The sequence below is a fragment of the Oncorhynchus keta genome, unplaced genomic scaffold (assembly GCF_023373465.1).
Source record: "Oncorhynchus keta strain PuntledgeMale-10-30-2019 unplaced genomic scaffold, Oket_V2 Un_contig_436_pilon_pilon, whole genome shotgun sequence".
In the NCBI taxonomy this organism is placed as follows: domain Eukaryota; kingdom Metazoa; phylum Chordata; class Actinopteri; order Salmoniformes; family Salmonidae; genus Oncorhynchus; species Oncorhynchus keta.
This window is the reverse complement of record NW_026287736.1, coordinates 96,302-118,139: the sequence shown is the minus strand read 5'-3', so window position 1 is coordinate 118,139 and position 21,838 is coordinate 96,302. Positions and strand designations below refer to the sequence as shown.

The window sequence follows — 21,838 nt, the reverse complement described above, 5'->3', positions numbered from 1 at the left end:
GTTTGGTATTGATGTTAGACACAGTGTGGGCCTGATGTTTGGTATTGATATTAGTTTGGTACACAGTGTGGGCCTGATGTTTGGTATTGATGTTAGACACAGTGTGGGCCTGATGTTTGGTATTGATGTTTAGACACAGTGTGGGCCTGATGTTTGGTATTGATATTAGACACAGTGTGGGCCTGATGTTTGGTATTGATATTAGACACAGTGTGGGCCTGATGTTTGGTATTGATATTAGACACAGTGTGGGCCTGATGTTTGGTATTGATATTAGACACAGTGTGGGCCTGATGTTTGGTATTGATATTAGACACAGTGTGGGCCTGATGTTTGGTATTGATATTAGACTGATGTTTGGTATTGATATTAGACACAGTGTGGGCCTGATGTTTGGTATTGATATTAGACACAGTGTGGGCCTGATGTTTGGTATTGATATTAGACACAGTGTGGGCCTGATGTTTGGTATTGATGTTAGACACAGTGTGGGCCTGATGTTTGGTATTGATATTAGACACAGTGTGGGCCTGATGTTTGGTATTGATATTAGACACAGTGTGGGCCTGATGTTTGGTATTGATATTAGACACAGTGTGGGCCTGATGTTTGGTATTGATGTTAGACACAGTGTGGGCCTGATGTTTGGTATTGATATTAGACACAGTGTGGGCCTGATGTTTGGTATTGATATTAGACACAGTGTGGGCCTGATGTTTGGTATTGATGTTAGACACAGTGTGGGCCTGATGTTTGGTATTGATATTAGACACAGTGTGGGCCTGATGTTTGGTATTGATGTTAGACACAGTGTGGGCCTGATGTTTGGTATTGATGTGGGCCTGATGTTTGGTATTGATATTAGACACAGTGTGGGCCTGATGTTTGGTATTGATGTTAGACACAGTGTGGGCCTGATGTTTGGTATTGATGTTAGACACAGTGTGGGCCTGATGTTTGGTATTGATGTTAGACACAGTGTGGGCCTGATGTTTGGTATTGATGTTAGACACAGTGTGGGCCTGATGTTTGGTATTGATGTTAGACACAGTGTGGGCCTGATGTTTGGTATTGATATTAGACACAGTGTGGGCCTGATGTTTGGTATTGATTTCCACAGATTTTTATTGATTACGAAATGTTTTTCAACTTCTCCAAAAAATGTCCAATAATTGATAACCTGGAAATTACAACGACATTTCCTGTTGCTGTGGGCCTGATGTTTGGCAGGATTAGATGTAGTTTGGTCCTGCTGTGGCAAACTGTGCTCAAACTAAGATAATACGTATGTATAAGGAGGCTGATGTTTGATTGATATTAGACAGGTGATATTGTTTTCTGGTAGGGCTGACTGGTATTGATGGACACAGTGTGGGCCTGATGTTTGGATATCTTTCTGTTGTGGTTCTGTTCTTCATTGTACTGGTGGGCGATGTTTGGTATGGCGGTGCAGAGGAAAGGTAATGTTACACCTGTTAACCTGATGTTTGGTACTCTGTTCCCAGAACAGTTTGTGCTCTCTTGTCAACCAGGAGCGGTTTACCTTAATAGGAGTTTGCAGGACAGTTTGACACAAACTGATCTAGGACCAGGCTAGTAAACCTTTAAAGAAATGTATTTACCATTCAAATATGACATCACTGACTCTGTTCATTACACCTTTTTTCAGTTTGTAATTCTCTTCTCTCGTTTCTCTTCTCATTGTCCTGTTAAGGTAATGGGGAAGAAAATATTGTCTTTCGTAAAAGGTGGGTGTTGGATCCTCTATGAGTCTCTAACTTTCAGAAAGTACAGTAATATCATACACCATGAGATTTTTACCTAATAGTTTTCCCACAGTAATATTTTCTAATAGGAGTTTGCAGGACAGCACAAACTGAGATGTTTCTCCTTTAGAATAGTTTTCTAATAGTATTTCTCCCTTTTCAGTTTGTAATTTTTCTCTCGTTTCTCTTCTCATTGTCCAGTTATAATGGGGAAGAAAAGCGTAAAAGGTATGTTCTCCTTTATAGTCTTCTAATAGTATTTCTCCCTTTAGTATAATTTTTCTAATAGTATTTCTCCCTTTAGAATAGTTTTCTAATAGTATTTCTCCTTTAGTATAATTTTTCAAATAGTTTTTCTCCCTTTAGAATAGTTTTCTAATAGTATTTCTCCTTTAGTATAATTTTCAAATAGTTTCTCCCTTTAGAATAGTTTTCTAATAGTATTTCTTCCTTTAGTATCATTTTTCAAATAGTTTTTCGCCCTTTAGAATCATTTTTCTAATAGTTTTTCTCCCTTTAGAATCATTTTCTTAAAGTATTTCTCCCTTTAGAATCATTTTCTTAAAGTATTTCTCCCTTTAGAATCATTTTCTTAAAGTATTTCTCCCTTTAGAATCATTTTTCTAATAGTTTTTCTCCCTTTAGAATAGTTTTCTAATCGTATCATTTTTCTAATAGAAAACTATTCTAAAGGGAGAAAAACTATCCATTTAAAATAGTATTTATAGTAATATTTCTCTCTTGTGTCTAGGGAGGGGGCTCTTCTATGGGCCAGGCTTCATTCCGGGGACCATGTTCTTGGTGAGTGTTTGTAAGTGAATAGAGTGATTCAATGATTTTAAGTCTCATAATGCCTTCATATAGTCATCATCACTGACATCCTTCTTTACATGATTCTATTTGTTTGCGTGTTTCCAGACCTGACCCTCAAACGTGTCAGCATTACCTCTCAGGTAAGGTCTCTCTCTCTCAATTCAACTCAATATACTTTGTTATTTAAAATCTAAATCTAAAGGTCAACCTAGTCATTGACTTCCTCCACCTTTTGGACACCTAAGCAACAACCACATGTGTCTAATCATACATCACAACTCTCTCTCTCTCTCTCTCTCTCTCTCTCTCTCTCTCTCTCTGTCTCTCTCTCTCTCTCTCTCTCTCTCTCTCTCTCTCTCTCTCTCTCTCTCTCTCTCTCTCTCTCTCTCTCTCTCTCTCTCTCTCTCTCTCTCTCTCTCTCTCAGCAATAACAATAGTAGTAGAGGAAATGGGATTACCATGAACAGCAACTACAACAACAATATCAATGAGAATAATAATACATTAAAGCAATGTTAGTAGACCAGTCTCAACCTGACTGAGAAGCCACATGGCATGAAAAGCAAAACAAGATGGGAAATATTATTGACATTACATTGCACTTTTCACTGGCTGACCCTCAGGTTGTGTGCTCCTGAGTCTGTACCTAGTCAGTGTTTCCCTCAGTTGTTTTATCAGTCACAGTGGTCAGATAGTCTGACACCATGTACTGTCCGTTTAGAGCCAAATAGCATTGATGTTTACTTTGATTTTCTTGTGGTGTCTTTCCAATAGGTGATGTATTCTTATCTTTGCTTTGTGCTGTCCTGAGGCTCTATGGGGTTGGTTTGGGTTAGTGAACTGAGCCCCAGAACCAGCTGGCTGAGGGGACTCTTCCATTGTTTCATCTCTTGACATTGTAGAGCTGTGTGATGGAATGTTTTGGGGTCACTTGTTTTTAGATGGTTGTCAAATTTGATGGCTCTTTTTTGAATTTGAATAAGGAGGGGTATTGGCCCAATTCTGAGTTTTTCTTTGCACTTGCAATACAGTCTTGCAAAACACTGCATGCAGTATTTCAATGGGATGTTTGTCCCATTTAGTAAATTCATTATTAGAGAGCAGATCCCATACTTCACTGCCATATAGAGCAATTGGTTCTATAACTGATTGGAACATTTTGAGCCAGATTCCAATTGAAATTTCGATTTTAATGTTCCTTTTAATGGCATAGAATGCTCTTCTTGCTTTGTCTCAGCTCGTTTACAGCCATGTGAAAGCTACCTGTGTTGTTGATATTTAGTCCTAAAAACGTGTCGTTTTTGGTGTGTTGTAATAGAACTGTGTCCAAATAGAATCATTATATTCAGGTCTGATAGAACCTGTGCAGATGATCTAGGTGCTGCTGTAACCCCTCCTTAGTGGGAGACAGCAACACCAGGTCATCTGTCTACAGCAGTGGGAGACAGCAACTCATCTGTCTACAGCAGACCCTCCTTAGTGGGAGACAGCAACACCAGGTCATTTGCGTACAGCAGACACTTGATTTCGGTGTTGTGTACGGTGAAACCAGTTGCTGCAGATTCGTCTAATGTTTTTGCCAATTCATTAATGTAGATGTTAAATAGTGTTGGACTTATTGGGCAGCCCTGTTTCACTCCATGTCCCTGAGAGAAGAAGTCTGTTTGCTTGTTGCAAAACACATATTTGTTTTTAGTGTACATTGATTTAATATCATCATTATGTTTTCCTCCAATACCAGTTTCTATTAGTTCATTTAAAAAAAATAGTTGTGTGTCAAATTGAATCAAATGCTTTATTGAAGTCGACAAAACACGAGTACTTGTGCTTTTGTTTTGGTTTACTTGCTGGTCAATTAGAGTGTGGATGGTAAATGTGGTCTGTTGTACAATCTCTTTTTTTATTCTGGCTTCTGCTCAGGACGTTGTGTTCATCAAGGAAATGACGTAGTCTACTATTTATGATACTGCAGAGAATTTTCCCCAAGTTGCTGTTCCTCTGTCATTATTTGGGTCAAATTTGTCTCCATTTTTATAGATTGGTCTGATCAATCCTTGGTTCCAGAAATAGGGGGAAATGTCTTCAGTGAGGATAATGTTGAAGAGTTTGAGTATAGCCAATTTGAATTTGTGATCTGTAAATTATATAATTTCATTTAAAATACCATCAGCACCACAGGCCTTTTTTGGGTTGGAGAGTAAATTGTTTTTCCAATCATTCTTCTTCTGTAGTTGGGGTATCCACAGGATTCTCATAGTCTTTGAATGCTGAATCAAGGATTTTATATTTTTCTTGTATATCTTTTTGTTCTGGGCTCTTTGTTATATTGCTGTAGAGGTTTGCAAAGGTGATTTCTCCACATATCCCCATTTTGGATAGCCAATTCCTCATGGTGAGGTTTGTTTAATTTATTCAAATTCTCCCGGAAGTGGTTTGATTCTATGGATTCCACAATTCCATCCAGCTGATTCCTAATGTGCTGTTCCTTTGTTCTCAGGGTGTGTTTGTATTGCTTCAGTGTTTCCCCATATTGAAGGTGTGTATTGTTGTTGTCTGATTCTGTGTTTTGCATTAGATATATTTCTCAATGACTTTCTTTGATTCGCCTGGGTGGGTTTGAAGCTGGCCTGAGCTGCACTGGCTGTGGTGGGCGTTGAGGTTGGTGGTGCTGTGGCCGGGGCTGGGGGAGCCTGGGTGCTGGTCCGGGGTGTTGCCTTAGTGATCTCGGGGGTGGAGATTGCTTCGCTGTTTCTGGGTGGAGAGGTTGGGTTTAAAGTCATTGCGAGTCTTGACAAGGATGGTGACTGTCTCCCTGTACAGGTGAACATGGTCCTAGAGACAGTCCAGATCGAGGGTGGGATGGTGGGGACTGTCTCCTGTACAGGTGAACATGGTCCTAGAGACAGTCCAGATCGAGGGTGGGATAGTGGGGACTGTCTCCTGTACAGGTGAACATGGTCCTAGAGACAGTCCAGATCGAGGGTGGGATGGTGGGGACTGTCTCCCTGTACAGGTGAACATGGTCCTAGAGACAGTCCAGATCGAGGGTGGGATAGTGGGGACTGTCTCCCTGTACAGGTGAACATGGTCCTAGAGACAGTCCAGATCGAGGGTGGGATGGTGGGGACTGTCTCCCTGTACAGGTGAACATGGTCCTAGAGACAGTCCAGATCGAGGGTGGGGTGGGGGGACTGTCTCCCTGTACAGGTGAACATGGTCCTAGAGACAGTCCAGATCGAGGGTGGGGTGGTGGTGACTGTCTCCCTGTACAGGGGAACATGGTCCTAGAGACAGTCCAGATCGAGGGTGGGATAGTGGGGACTGTCTCCCTGTACAGGTGAACATGGTCCTAGAGACAGTCCAGATCGAGGGTGGGGTGGTGGTGACTGTCTCCCTGTACAGGTGAACATGGTCCTAGAGACAGTCCAGATCGAGGGTGGGGTGGGGGACTGTCTCCCTGTACAGGTGAACATGGTCCTAGAGACAGTCCAGATCGAGGGTGGGATAGTGGGGACTGTCTCCCTGTACAGGTGAACATGGTCCTAGAGACAGTCCAGATCGAGGGTGGGATGGTGGTGACTGTCTCCTGTACAGGTGAACATGGTCCTAGAGACAGTCCAGATCGAGGGTGGGATAGTGGTGACTGTCTCCCTGTACAGGTGAACATGGTCCTAGAGACAGTCCAGATCGAGGGTGGGATGGTGGTGACTGTCTCCTGTACAGGTGAACATGGTCCTAGAGACAGTCCAGATCGAGGGTGGGGTGGGGACTGTCTCCCTGTACAGGTGAACATGGTCCTAGAGACAGTCCAGATCGAGGGTGGGATGGTGGGGACTGTCTCCCTGTACAGGTGAACATGGTCCTAGAGACAGTCCAGATCGAGGGTGGGGTGGGGGCCTGTCTCCCTGTACAGGTGAACATGGTCCTAGAGACAGGGTGGAAGTCCAGATCTGTAGAAGGTGGGGTGGGGGACTGTCTCCCTGTACAGGTGAACATGGTCCTAGAGACAGTCCAGATCGAGGGTATGGGATATTGGGGACTGTCTCCCTGTACAGGTGAACATGGTACAGTAGAGACAGTAAACAGATCGAGGGTGGGATAGTGGGGACTGTCTCCCTGTACATGAACATGGTCCTAGAGACAGTCCAGATCGAGGTGGGATATACTGTCTCCCTGTACAGGTGAACATGGTCCTAGAGACAGTTTTCCAGATCGGGGTGGGGTGGTGGTGACTGTCTCCCTGTACAGCAGTGAGCATGGTCTTCTCCTAGAGACAGTCCAGATCGAGGTCTGTGGGGTGGGGGACTGTCTCCCTGTACAGGTGAACATGGTCCTAGAGACAGTCCAGATCGAGGGTGGGATAGTGGGGACTGTCTCCCTGTACAGGTGAACATGGTCCTAGAGACAGTCCAGATCGAGGGTGGGATGGTGGTGACTGTCTCCCTGTCAGGTAAACATGGTCCTAGAGACAGTCCAGATCGAGGGTGGGGTGGGGGTCTGTCTCCCTGTAACAGGTGAACATGGTCAACTCCCAGACAGTCCAGATCGACCTGGGATAGTGGGGACTGTTCCTGTACAGGTGAACATGGTCCTAGAGATTAGTCTTGATCGAGGTGGGATGGTGGGGACTGTCTCCCTGACAGGTGAACATGGTCCTAGAGACAGTCAGACGAGGGTGGGGTGGGGGGACTGTCTCCCTGTACAGGTGAACATGGTCCTAGAGACAGTCCAGATCGAGGGTGGGATGGTGGGGACTGTCTCCTGTACAGGTGAACATGGTCCTAGAGACAGTCCAGATCGAGGGTGGGATGGTGGTGACTGTCTCCCTGTACAGAGTGAACATGGTCCTAGAGACAGTCCAGATCGAGGGTGGGGTGGGGGACTGTCTCCTGTACCAGGTGAACATGGTCCTAGAGACAGCCAGATCGAGGCTGGGATGGTGGGGACTGTCTCCTGTACAGGTGAAATGGCCTAGAAGACAGTCCAGATCGAGGGAAGCTGGGATGGTGGTGACTGTCTCCCTGTACAGAGTGAACATGGTCCTAGAGACAGTCCAGATCGAGGGTGGGATGGTGGTGACTGTAATCCCTGTACAGGTGAACATGGTCCTAGAGACAGTCCAGATCGAGGGTATAATGGTGGGGACTGTCTCCCTGTACAGGTGAACATGGTCCATCAGAGACAGTCCAGATCGAGGGTGGGATGGTGGTGACTGTCTCCCTGTACAGGTGAACATGGTCCTAGAGACAGTCCAGAAGAGCCTGGGATAATCCACCAGGACTGTCTCCCTGTACAGGTGAACATGGTCCATCAGAGACAGGTCAGACGGTCTTTGGAGAGCCAGATCGAGGGTGGGATGGTGGTGACTGTCTCCATGTACAGGGAACATGGTCTTAGAGACAGTCCAGATCGAGCCTGGGATGGTGGTGACTGTCTCCCTGTACCTAAACATGGTCCTAGAGACAGTCCAGATCGAGGGTGGGATGGTGGGGACTGTCTCCCTGTACAGGTGAACATGGTCCTAGAGACAGTCCAGATCCTTGAGGCTATAATGGTGGTGACTGTCTCCCTGTACTAAAGGTGAACATGGTCCATCAGGGACAGTCTTTGGATCGAGGGTGGGATGGTGGTGACTGTAATCCTGTACAGGGGAACATGGTCTTTGATCCAGTAAAGAGCCTTGAGGCTGGGATGGTGGGGACTGTCTCCTGTACAGGTGAAATGGTCCTAGAGACAATCCAGATCGAGGGTGGGATGGTGGGGACTGTCTCCTGTACAGGTGAACATGGTCCATCAGAGACAGTCCAGATCCTAGGAGTGGGATAGTGGGGACTGTCTCCCTGTACAGGTGAACATGGTCCACCAGAGACAGTCTTTGATCGAAAAGGGGTGGTGGTGACTGTCTCCCTGTACAGGTGAACATGGTCTTTGGACAGTCCAGATCGAAGCTATAATGGTGGGGACTGTCTCCTGTACCTGAACATGGTCCTTGAAGCTATAGTCCAGATCGAAACGGGTCTTTGGATGGTGGGGACTGTCTCCCTGTACAGGGAAACATGGTCCTAGAGAGCCTTGGTCCAGAATCCAGGGTGGGATGGTGGGGACTGTCTCCCTGTATAATCCAGGGAACATGGTCCTTGAGACAGTCCAGAGCCTTGAGGCTATAATGGTGGGGACTGTCTCCCTGTACAGAGTGAACATGGTCCTAGAGACAGGTCTTGATCCTAAAAGGTGGGATGGTGGTGACTGTCTCCTGTACAGGTGTCATGGTCATAGAGAGCGGTCCAGAATCGAGGGTGGGATGGTGGGGACTGTCTCCTGAAAGAGCCTTGAACTATGGTCCATCAGAGACAGTCCAGATCGAGGGTGGGATGGTGGGGACTGTCTCCCTGTACAGAGCCTGAACATGGTCATAGAGAAACGGTCCAGATCGAGGGAGCCTTGGTGGTGACTGTCTCCCTGTAAAGGTGTCATGGTCCTAGAGACATAATCCAGATCGAGGGGGGATGGTTGGCCAAAAGAGCCTTGAAGTTTATTCTTTGGATTGTGGCAGGGTGGAAGTCCTTCCTCTGTAGAAGGGTTGACACCAAAAGATCCTTGAAGTTAATCCATTGCGGAGACTCTTTCACCCTTTAAGAGCCTTATATTGGCAAGGGAAACATATGTTAACATTTCCAAAGCAAGTGGAGTAGATCATTTACCTAAAATGAACAGTAAACATTACACTCACAGAAGTTCCAAAAGAATAAAGACATTTCCAATGTCATATTATGTCTATATACAGTGCTGTAACAATGTGCAAATAGTTCAAGTACAAAAGGGAAAATAATGAAACATCAATATGTTTGTTTTCACAACGGTGTTTGTTCTTCACTGGTTGCCCTTTTCTTGTCACTAACAGCAGTTGAGCTCTTCTCCAGAGAGCCATGTCTGCCTAAAAGAGCCTTTCTCAATAGCAGGCTACGCTCACTGAGTCTGTACAAGAGCCAAAGCTTTCCTTAAGTCTGGGTCTGCCAAAGTGGTCAGCTATTCTGCCACTGTGTTCTCTTTGTCTAGGGCCAAATAGCATTCTCAGTTTGCTCTGTTTTTGTTTTGATTCTTTCCAATTTGTCAAGTAATGAACTCATGTTTTGGTTGGGTCTAAATGTGTTGCTGTCCTGGGGCTCTGTGGTCTCTGTCTGCCTCCCTACTGAACACAAACACACTTTGAAACTATAATCCATCATGACTGGTCCTCTGTGACCTGGGCCAGCCTGCATGGGCCCTCCTCCTCCTGAGCTGTAATCATCTCATTAATTAGCTTGAAAGGTGGATTATTAAAGTCTTGAACCCTCTCCCCAGACAAGGTGCTCCTAAAAGAGGAAGCTTACCGTGGACAGAGTCACCACAATGCTGTCTCACGACTTCATGTGAAGGTATATTCCATATAATCCATCAGGGGAAACGGACAGTCTTTGGATCCTAAAAGAGCCTTGAAGCTATAATCCATCAGGGGAAACGGACGGTCTTTGGATCCTAAAAGAGCCTTGAAGCTATAATCCATCAGGGGAAACGGTCTTTGGATCCTAAAAGAGCCTTGAAGCTATAATCCATCAGGGGAAACGGTCTTTGGATCCTAAAAGAGCCTTGAAGCTATAATCCATCAGGGGAAACGGACGGTCTTTGGATCCTAAAAGAGCCTTGAAGCTATAATCCATCAGGGGAAACGGACGGTCTTTGGATCCTAAAAGAGCCTTGAAGCTATAATCCATCAGGGGAAACGGTCTTTGGAACCTAAAAGAGCCTTGAAGCTATAATCCATCAGGGAAACGGACGGTCTTTGGATCCTAAAAGAGCCTTGAAGCTATAATCCATCAGGGGAACGGACGGTCTTTGGATCCTAAAAGAGCCTTGAAGCTATAATCCATCAGGGGAAAGGGTCTTTGGATCCTAAAAGAGCCTTGAAGCTATAATCCATCAGGGGAAACGGACGGTCTTTGGATCCTAAAAGAGCCTTGAAGCTATAATCCATCAGGGGAAACGGTCTTTGGATCCTAAAAGAGCCTTGAAGCTATAATCCACCAGGGGAAACAGTCTTTGGATCCTAAAAGAGCCTTGAAGCTATAATCCACCAGGGAAACGGTCTTTGGACCCTAAAAGAGCCTTGAAGCTATAATCCATCAGGGAAAGGGTCATTGGATCCTAAAAGAGCCTTGAAGCTATAATCCACCAGGGAAACAGTCTTTGGATCCTAAAAGAGCCTTGAAGCTATAATCCACCAGGGGAAACGGACGGTCTTTGGAACCTAAAAGAGCCTTGAAGCTATAATCCATCAGGCGAAATGGTCATTGGATCCTAAAAGAGCCTTGAAGCTATAATCCATCAGGGGAAACGGTCTTTGGACCCTAAAAGAGCCTTGAAGCTACAATCCATCAGGGGAAACGGTCTTTGGACCTAAAAGAGCCTTGAAGCTATAATCCATCAGGGGAAACGGTCTTTGGACCTAAAAGAGCCTTGAAGCTATAATCCACCAGGGGAAACGGTCTTTGGACCCTAAAAGAGCCTTGAAGCTATAATCCATCAGGGGAAACGGTCTTTGGATCCTAAAAGAGCCTTGAAGCTATAATCCATCAGGGAAGCGGTCTTTGGATCCTAAAAGAGCCTTGAAGCTATAATCCATCAGGGAAACGGTCTTTGGACCCTAAAATGAGCCTTGAAGCTATAATCCATCAGGGGAAAGGGTCTTTGGACCCTAAAAGAGCCTTGAAGCTATAATCCATCAGGGGAAACGGTCTTTGGACCCTAAAAGAGCCTTGAAGCTATAATCCACCAGGGAAACGGTCTTTGGACCCTAAAAGAGCCTTGAAGCTATAATCCATCAGGGGAAACGGTCTTTGGATCCTAAAAGAGCCTTGAAGCTATAATCCATCAGGGGAAACGGACGGTCTTTGGATCCTAAAAGAGCCTTGAAGCTATAATCCATCAGGGAAACGGTCTTTGGACCTAAAAGAGCCTTGAAGCTATAATCCATCAGGGGAAACGGTCTTTGGACCCTAAAAGAGCCTTGAAGCTATAATCCATCAGGGGAAACGGTCTTTGGACCCTAAAAGAGCCTTGAAGCTATAATCCACCAGGGGAAACGGTCTTTGGATCCTAAAAGAGTCTTGAAGCTATAATCCATCAGGGGAAACGGACAGTCTTTGGATCCTAAAAGAGCCTTGAAGCTATAATCCATCAGGGGAAACGGACAGTCTTTGGATCCTAGAAGAGCCTTGAAGCTATAATCCATCAGGGGAAACGGACAGTCTTTGGATCCTAAAAGAGCCTTGAAGCTATAATCCATCAGGGAAACGGTCTTTGGATCCTAAAAGAGCCTTGAAGCTATAATCCATCAGGGAAACGGTCATTGGATCCTAAAAGAGCCTTGAAGCTATAATCCACCAGGGGAAACGGTCTTTGGATCCTAAAAGAGCCTTGAAGTTATAATCCATCAGGGGAAACGGACGGTCTTTGGATCCTAAAGAGCCTTGAAGCTATAATCCATCAGGGGAAACGGTCTTTGGACCCTAAAAGAGCCTTGAAGCTATAATCCATCAGGGGAAACGGTCATTGGATCCTAAAAGAGCCTTGAAGCTATAATCCACCAGGGGAAACGGTCATTGGATCCTAAAAGAGCCTTGAAGCTATAATCCACCAGGAGAAACGGTCTTTGGACCCTAAAAGAGCCTCTTCTAAAGGAAGTGTTTAGATTTTACGTAATGAAACCGCATGTGTTGCTTCAAAAGAAAAAGGAAGTTTTCAAGTTGGACTTAAATGTGCTGTAATAATGAAACCGCGTGTGTGTGTGTGTGTGTGTGTGTGTGTGTGTGTGTGTGTGTGTGTGTGTGTGTGTGTGTGTGTGTGTGTGTGTGTGTGTGTGTGTGTGTGTGTGTGTGTGTGTGTGTGTGTGTGTGTGTGTGTGTGTGTGTGTGTGTGTGTGTGTGCGCAGGAATGGGGTAACGACGACAGAGCAGCAGAGACAGTCTACAGCAGGTCCCCTCCATGGAGAACTCTCTCTACATTTGGCAACACACCATCCTCCTGACCTCTTTCACCTCTCTCTCGTTCCCTCTATTCTCACTCGCTCGCTCTCTCTCTATTCCTTTTTCTGTCTATCTTCTTAAGTCTCTCTCCCTGACCCTTCTCATCTCTATACAGTACTTCTCTTCATGCTCCCTGTCCTTCTTTCTGATCTCTTGTTCTCTCTGTCACCTTTCTTTTCCCTCTCCATCCTTCTTCTCTCTCTTTCCCTCTCCATCCTTCTTTTCTCTCTCCATAAACCCTTTCCCTCTCTATCCCTCTCTTCTCTCTCCCTGAACCCTTTCCCTCTCTTCTCTCTCCCTGAACCCTTTCCCTCTCTTCTCTCTCCCTGAACCCTTTCCCTCTCTATCTCTCTCTTCTCTCTCCCTGAACCCGTTTCTTTTCTATCCCTCTCTTCTCTCTCCCTGAACCCTTTCCCTCTCTATCCCTCTCTATCCCTCTCTTCTCTCTCCCTGAACCCTTTCCCTCTCTATCCCTCTCTTCTCTCTCCCTGAACCCTTTCCCTCTCTATCCCTCTCTTCTCTCTCCCTGAACCCTTTCCCTCTATATCCCTCTCTCCTCTCTCCCTGAACCCTTTCCCTCTCTATCCCTCTCTATCCCTCTCTTTTCTCTCCCTGAACCCATTTCTTTTCTATCTATCTATATTAATTGATCTAAAGGTCAACCTAGTCTCTTTGACTTCCTCCACCTTTTGGACATCTAAGCAACAACCACATGTCTAATCATACATCACAACTCTCTCTATCTATGGGAAACATGTTCTCTCTGTTTACATTTCTGGCTGAAAAAATAGCCGTGATTACAGGAACAGAGGAGTCCACATTTCCTCTAACGTGTTTAGTTTCACAAGTTTGCATTAGGTCACTTTCACTGAATCTTATTGAATTTCATCAGTTGTTTCATGTACATAAAATGTATTTTATAATAAAAGCTGTAATTTAATTATAGCGGCTTCATGTGTTTGAGTGTGATGCACGTAGACTTAAGGCCACCTGTAAAAATATGTGAAATGTCCCTTTAATCAATATTATTATTATTAGTATTCATTTGCCCAACAATTTTTTTTTACATTGAAGTTCCATGAAAGAGACACTAGAGGGCAGTCTCCGTGAAGAGTTCGTACAGCGATAGCTTCTCTTTTACAATTTGTCAGCTGGAAATAATTGAACGTGCATCAGTTCAGCTCCACCTCGCCAGTTTAATGTCTCACCCACAGTCATTGTCAGTGGAAAAACGTAAGAGAGGGCCAGGTTACAGCAAACCCCTAGACCTCTGGAAAAATGTGTTCACAATACATACAGGACAGGAAACCACATATTGTCATGCATTATAATCAGATGTGTGGTTGTTGCTTAGATGTCCAAAAGGTGGAGGAAGCCAATGAGACACACTGCTAGACCGATACTGAGCGACGGCACAACGCATTACTAAAGGTAGAGCGAGGAGAGAAGTATTGTGGTGATACATCACTGATAATAATGTTTATGAGTTTCTATTACAGACTATAAATCACACTAGTAATAGTAGCATCATTGTACCAGTGGCAATTGGTCAGAAAGGCCACTCTGTATGACTCCTGGTTGTATAAGTCAGACAGGGTTGACATGGGATCGCTGCTAGCCGGACCTGTGAGTTTACAGGTGGCCGTCAGATAAGACTTCAGGAGATAAGAGCTGCTGACGATTACCTGTGTCCCAAATGGTACCCTATTCTTGATGTAGTGCACTACTTCTGACCAGGGCCCATAGGGCTTTGGGCAAAAGTAGTGCCCTGCATAGGGAATAGGGTACCCACTAATCCAGTGCCACTGTTCAAGCCAAAGGCTGTTCTCTATTCAAAACACTCCACATGAATATGAGTTAATGGATGACCTGGGCACCCTACTTCTTTACTGTAGTACTTCTCTGTAAGTATATTGCCTGCTATATGGGGACACACGTCACCCTATGGGGCCTAGTGCACTACATATAGGGAATAGGGTATCATTTTGGATACATCCCATGGATTTCTGTTGTATGAATATGTAACGGCCCATGATGGATTGAATGAGTGATGTGATTGTTGAGCACAAATCTACAATCCCTCAGGTCAGGAAGAAGGATGTTGTTTCTGCAATAACCATTGGCTTATTGCCTGGAAGGAAGCAGAAATATCATTGTTTTAAAGGTGCCTGGAAATAGAGACTGTACAGTAGGACCACGACACCCTTGCTGAGCATCGATCGTCACGTTCCCGAAGGATACATGTCCTTTGTTTAGGGTCAACACCGATGCTTTTTTCACATGTCTTGCTAACCCTGTCAATACCGTGATTATCACATGGTCCTTTATAGCACAGTTCCAGACACTATGGAGGATGAATTACCAGGCCCACTCAACCCTCAACAATCCCACTTCAACCATAAGATATTCAGTAGCTCTAAGAGGACGAACCTCCCTATTCAACCATAAGATATTCAGTAGCTCTAAGAGGACGACCCTCCCTCTTCAACCATAAGATATTCAGTAGCTCCAAGATAAGATATTCAGACCCTCCCTCTTCAACCATAAGATATTCAGTAGCTCTAAGAGGACGACCCTCCCTCTTCAACCATAAGATATTCAGTAGCTCCAAGAGGACGACCCTCCCTCTTCAACCATAAGATATTCAGTAGCTCTAAGAGACGACCCTCCCTCTTCAACCATAAGATATTCAGTAGCTCTAAGAGGACGACCCTCCCTCTTCAACCATAAGATATTCAGTAGCTCTAAGAGGACGACCCTCCCTCTTCAACCATAAGATATTCAGTAGCTCTAAGAGGACGATTCAGTAGCTCTAAGAGGACCCCTCCCTCTTCAACCATAAGATATTCAGTAGCTCTAAGAGGACGACCCTCCCTCTTCAACCATAAGATATTCAGTAGCTCTAAGAGGACGACCCTCCCTCTTCAACCATAAGATATTCAGTAGCTCTAAGAGGACGACCCTCCCTCTTCAACCATAAGATATTCAGTACGACCCTCCCTCTTCAACCATAAGATATTCAGTAGCTCTAAGAGGACGACCCTCCCTCTTCAACCATAAGATATTAAGTAGCTCCAGCCCTCCCTCTTCAACCATAAGATATTCAGTAGCTCTAAGAGGATGACCCTCCCTTCAACTTCAACCCTAAGATATTCAGTAGCTCTAAGAGGACGACCCTCCCTCTTCAACCATAAGATATTCAGTAGCTCCCTCTTCAAGAGATATTCAGTAGCTCTAAGACCCTCCCTCTTCAACCATAAGATATTCAGTAGCTCTAAGAGGACGACCCTCCCTCTTCAACCATAAGATATTCAGTAGCTCCAAGATATTCTCCCTCTTCAACCATAAGATATTTAGCGACCCTCCCTCTTCAACCATAAGATATTCAGTACGACCCTCCCTCTTCAACCATAAGATATTCAGTACGACCCTCCCTCTTCAACCATAAGATATTCAGTAGCTCTAAGAGGACGACCCTCCCTCTTCAACCATAAGATATTCAGCTCTAAGAGGACGACCCTCCCTCTTCAACCATAAGATATTAAGTAGCTCCCTAAGATAAGATACAACCCTCCCTCTTCAACCATAAGATATTCAGTAGCTCTAAGAGGACGACCCTCCCTCTTCAACCATAAGATATTCAGTACGACCCTCCCTCTTCAACCATAAGATATTCAGTACGACCCTCCCTCTTCAACCATAAGATATTCAGTAGCTCTAAGAGGACGACCCTCCCTCTTCAACCATAAGATATTCAGTAGCTCTAAGAGGACGACCCTCCCTCTTCAACCATAAGATATTCAGTAGCTCTAAGAGGACGACCCTCCCTCTTCAACCATAAGATATTCAGTAGCTCTTCAAGATAAGATATTCAGTAGCTCTAAGAGACCCTCCCTCTTCAACCATAAGATATTCAGTAGCTCTAAGAGGACGACCCTCCTCCAACCATAAGATTTCAAGCATAAGATATTCAGTACGACCCTCCCTCTTCAACCATAAGATATTCAGCAGCTCTGTGTGTTTTACTAACTGAAGTATTTCATTCATTTCGCTGTTCTGCCAGGTATCAAAGAACAGAGTACACACCCACACAGGGCATGCATCACTTCCATTCATCTAGAACACACACACTTGTCTGTGAGTAGGGACTATTACTGGCGTCGTACACCTGGTATCTGTATGGTGTTTGTCAGCATACCTGACTATTGTAGGCTACTGTATGCTGACAATGCCCCACCCAGTCCCAGGAGGCCATGCATCAATAGGGAAATAAGGTTTTACATGGCTCCTTTAAATGAATGGGAGATGAAAACGGAACTATTGCCTACCGATCCCATCACAGTGAAGAAGGCACATGGTGTTTACTGGCATGTTGGGTTCCAAAACGCACAAACGCATATTCATAACTCTCTGATTATTCTGTCCTTGCCTTCAAAGACCCATTACAACAGACCTACTAATCCACCCAACACCTTCACACCACAACGCTACAGTCGCATTCAGGCTGTTGGATGAATGTTTTGTCAAGGTAACATTCAGGTCAAATTCAGGCTTGTATAAAGCTGCTTTGGTTGGAGATTTGTGTTTACAGAATTGGTTATTAAAGGCATAGTGCAGATAGATGTTGTAGTATTTTGCTCATCGGTCCATTCATTGGGCCCCGATCATGTGCATGTCATTGTCAGCAGTCAAGTTTTTAAGATAGAGACCTTATAGTACAGACTCCGAGAAATGTTCAATTCTATACTTGATCCCTTCATGTGGTGGTATCCACACTGTCATTGTCCAGGTGTTATTAAAGTATGTGATGAGGTGTGTTTGATTTATTCTTGATATTGAAATTCTGTCAGGTGAAATATCATTTTGATGTTCTATATCAACTGTTAGGTTGACTTTCCATGTAACTTGGTATCATACAATATTACTCAGATAAAATGTGTGTATTATGAATGAGTTGTTCATACAGACGATGATGCTGGATAATCGTGACGTGTCACATCATTAATTTTGCGCACCGCTAGCGTTGCTATGGCAGCACCAGTGATAGACAGCCCATAGTGTTTGCCAGCACCAATGGGCTGCGTCCAGTCAGACTGGAACTGTTTAATTATTCAAAGGAGAGATTGGGGAGGTCACTAAAAGTGTGATATTCAGATCTTATGATCTCACCCCCTTCAGTGTATGGTTCAGTGTATGGTTCAGTGTATGGTTCATTGTAGGGTTCAGTGTATGGTTCATTGTATGGTTCAGTGAGCGTGTGATTTTATTTATTTCATTTAACCATGCTAGTCTTAAGAACCCATTCTTCTTTATAATAATGGCCTGGGAGGAGGAAAGGCCTCCTGTGGGGACGGGGGATAAACATCCTCTTGTTAAAGAACTGTAAGACAAAACAGACAGAAGACACTGTCAACAGCACAACTAGAACAGCAAATAAACAGTGGATGGGTGTGTGTGTGTGAAGTGAAACAACATTCTTCCTTAAGGAAACACAAACTAGTGACAGCTAGAAACAGCTGCATGTCTCAACAACCTGTTCATCTATTTGTCCTTTGAACTCCTCCAGGGACACCAGGTCCTGTCGTTTTAGGTTGGCCTGGATTGCAACACCAGAGGGAACCACCCTTTTTCCATGCTCGGTTCTAATTCGGTACTGTTAGCATAACACAAGATTGAGATCTGAGTTGTATGTGTTTCTCATTTCGAGCTGGAAGAGAGGATATATAAAACATCAGTTCTCCTAACATGGTCTTCAGAATAAGAATGTGCCAGTGTTTTGTTTGTGTCCACAACACTAGAGATCACAATGGTGAGTTGGACGTCTCTGATTGGTGACAAAAGGAAGGGCTGCATGACACAGAGTCAAGAGCCTTCAGTGTGGAGCGTGAAGCTTGCTCATAAATAGTATCACCATTGTCCAACACAGAGAGAAAAGTACAACGAATCAACTCCTTTCTGGCAGCAAAGGAAAAACAAGCTTTGTGTCGGTAGTAAAACCCAAAACGAGCTTGAGTTTCCTGACAAGCTCTACATGAGTGGTAACCATAAGAGATCACATTCTCATCCACACAAACTCCCAGATATTTGTATGTTTCCAATGTATTAATTACATGGTTTTCAGTGTTTATTATTGGAAAATACCGTACATGTTTTAGAGGAATTCAGAACAAGCTTCAAATCGAACAGATTCTGTTGAATGATGTTAAAACAGGTTTGAGCGTTTTTCAAAGCCAAAGTCAAACTGCTGCCACTTGACTAAGGAACAGTGTCATCTGCATAAAAACATACATCAGCTGCCTCAATATTTCTCCCAATTTAGTTGAACTACAGGCAAACAACAGGGGACCTAAAACGCATCCTTGAGGCACAACTCTACGGCACAGAGCACAGAAGAAGTACAGTGCATTCGGGAAGTATTCAGACCCCTTCTCTTTTTCCACATCTTGTTACATTACAGCCTTGTTCTAAAGTGGATTATTAAAAAACAAAATCCTCATCAATCTACACACAATACCCCATACAATACCCCATACAATACCCCATACAATACCCCATACAATACCCCATACTTGGCCACTGTTAAAACTGTAACGTATAGCGGGTACAGCCTCAGTGTTCCCACTAAAGGCTCGCTGGAAGTTGCACAGAATTTTCCTTCAAAGTTTGCCAGTCGCAACTTCCAGCGAGCGTTTAGCTCAATCATTGTTCGACACATCCACCCAAAAAGGGCAAGGTACATGTTAGGCGTTTTAACTTGAAACAGAACTCTACTAAGTCACACCATTGATGTCATTGTCACTATGCTGTCATTCATTGATTGAGTGTATGACATTTGGACGCCGTAGGATATTCAGCCCAGCCCAAAGGCAGTAAAAACTGGGCACGGCTGGCGAGTTATCCTGTGACAGTGGGTGATCCACCCTGCTGATACAACAGCTCCTCACATCACCACTACTGTGTGTGTATCTAATCCTTCTCCCTTGAAGGTGTGTTTCAGTAGCATTCAGACACAAACATGGACGCTTCAAAGACATTGGGTTTTTACATGTATGTATTTGTTCATCCTGACTACTTTATGGAAATCAGAGACATACTGTTCGTGCCCCTTCATCTTGCATAAAAACACCATCTCTGATGAATGATTATACTACAATGGTATCATACATTAGATTTAGCAGTATTTACTATGTTGACTGACTTGGTTTGTGGTAGCTGACTGAATGTAGGTTACATTTGTTAATCACTTATTATATACACATAATTATATCATAATGCCAACTTACATTCTGTAGAAACGGCTTCTCTATAGTAAATAGAAACTACGGGAAGGAAATATTCTCCCAAAATTGATTTGTCACAAAATGTGAATTATATACATATGCATATAAATCCATGCTGAGACATGTGCTTTCAAAACAATACAACGCAACCCATTTCAACATCCTTCAACCCTCACAAAAACCGTACTGTAGAGACTCGGCCAGTCTCTTCTGGTAAAAACATCTTCCAATGACCATCCATTGGTTCCAATCCCCCCCCTCTTCATTCCAAAGCTCCAATTTACAGTTCAGTTCCAAAGTTCTGATATGACATTAAAATGGTTCCAACAGTCCAGAGATCCAACTCCCAAACCTCTGTTTCTCCAGTGCATTTTCAGATATTCTACTTCCCTGGTTGTCTGTTTCCAGATTCTTCATTCCAATGATCTGGTTTCTTCCCTCCTTCCCCTGAGCTTTCAGCAGAGATCCGGGCCTGTATTCATAGACCGTCTCATAATAGGAGTACTGATCTAGGGTCACGTCCCCCATTGTCTATGTAATCTTGTTCATAATGCTCTAAAAGGACAAACTGACACGAGGCCTGTCTTAGTCCTCCTCCTCCCCTCCATGGCCGTTCATGACCTGGCCGGCTCCCAGCGCTGCAGGAGAGGAGTCTTCTGTCTGGGGTCCGTGGGCTCTGGAGGCCCTGGAAAAAAGAGAAGGTGAAAAAGAGAGTGAGTAGAAAGAGAGAGAGAGACCCAGACAAGTGTGTGTGTGTGAGAGAGAGACCCTCCCCTTCAGAAAGAGATAAGAGAGAAATATGAGAGAAGCAGAAAGAGAGTATTCAGTGAAAAGAGAAAAAGAGAAGGACACTAAGAGAGTAGAGAGATTTATAATAGAGTAGAAGATTTATAATGACGGGGAATAGAAGTGTTTTATAATATGTAGAGGAGATTTATAATGACGGGAATAGAGGGTAGAGCTCTATAGAGTTATAATAGAGAGTAGAGGAGATTTACAATGAACAGAATAGAGGGTAGAGGGAGTTATAATAGAGATAGAGTCGTGCATTCAATAGGGAGTTTATAATAGAGAGTAGAGGAGATTTATAATGACGGGAATGAGGGTAGAGGAGATTTATAATAGAGATTTAGAGGAGATTTATAATGACGGGAATAGATAGTAGAGGGAGTTATAATATTTTAGAGGGATTTATAATACAGATATTAGTATGTCATTGTAGAGGGAGTTATAACCATAGAGAGTAGAGACCTTTTAAATACAGATATTCAGAGGGTAGAGGGAGTTCTTCAATAGAGAGTAGAGGAGATTTATAAATGACGGAATTCCAGAGGCAGAGGAGTCCCTCATAACCATAGAGAGTATCCTAGGGAGACCCTCATTAACCATAAGATAGGGAATAGAGGTGAGTTTGATTTATAATAACCATATTAGAGATTTATGTCAGGGGAAAGATATTTTGAGTTCTAATAGAGATATTCAGGAGATTTATAATGAACCGGAATCATAGAGGGAGTTACTAATAAAAGTAGAGGGAGTTTATAATGAGTTGTTATAGAGGTACGAGATGCATAATGATCAGGGCATGCATCAGATCATTAATAAACACCGTCTGTGAGGCTAGAGGGAGTCGTATATCTGTATAGTGATAGACAGCCCATTGTAGGCTTGCCAGCAATAGAGGGTGAGGCCAGTCATACAATAGGGAAATAAGGAGATTTATAAATGAGGGAGATTGGGGAGTTATAATAAGAGTAGATATTTATATCTGACAGGGAATAGAGAGTAGAGGGAGTTATAATGTATTTATAAATGACCTGCTAAGGGCAGAGTTCATAACAGAGAGAGAGGGAGTCATTGTTTTGTAACAGAGGTCAGAGGGAGTTATAATAGAGAGTAGAGGATTTATAATAGAGAG

The 21,838-nt window shown here is 43.9% G+C and overlaps 1 protein-coding gene and 2 long non-coding RNA genes across 3 annotated transcripts in view; 1 reads left to right on the top strand and 2 right to left on the bottom strand.

Annotated features, from left to right (window-relative positions):
• The first annotated feature begins 1,974 nt into the window (after positions 1-1,974).
• On the top strand, positions 1,975-13,156 carry LOC127924633 (uncharacterized). The gene is made up of 4 exons (XR_008118499.1): positions 1,975-1,994; positions 2,518-2,567; positions 2,685-2,719; positions 12,547-13,156. It is a non-coding gene; the product is annotated as an uncharacterized LOC127924633 (long non-coding RNA).
• Positions 10,111-11,790, bottom strand: LOC127924632 (uncharacterized). Its single transcript, XR_008118498.1, has 3 exons — positions 11,562-11,790; positions 11,062-11,161; positions 10,111-10,302 (listed from the first exon to the last, which is right to left on the bottom strand). It is a non-coding gene; the product is annotated as an uncharacterized LOC127924632 (long non-coding RNA).
• Positions 13,157-18,012: 4,856 nt separating the features above from the next.
• LOC127924637 (histone H3.v1-like) overlaps positions 18,013-21,838 on the bottom strand; it is a 30,911-nt gene continuing 27,085 nt past the window's right edge. The window contains exons 3-4 of the mRNA XM_052509354.1: positions 20,542-20,605; positions 18,013-18,020 (exon numbers count right to left, since the gene is read on the bottom strand). Of these exons, the coding sequence (XP_052365314.1) occupies positions 18,013-18,020; positions 20,542-20,605 (72 nt within the window). The remainder of the gene's footprint in view (positions 18,021-20,541; positions 20,606-21,838) is intronic.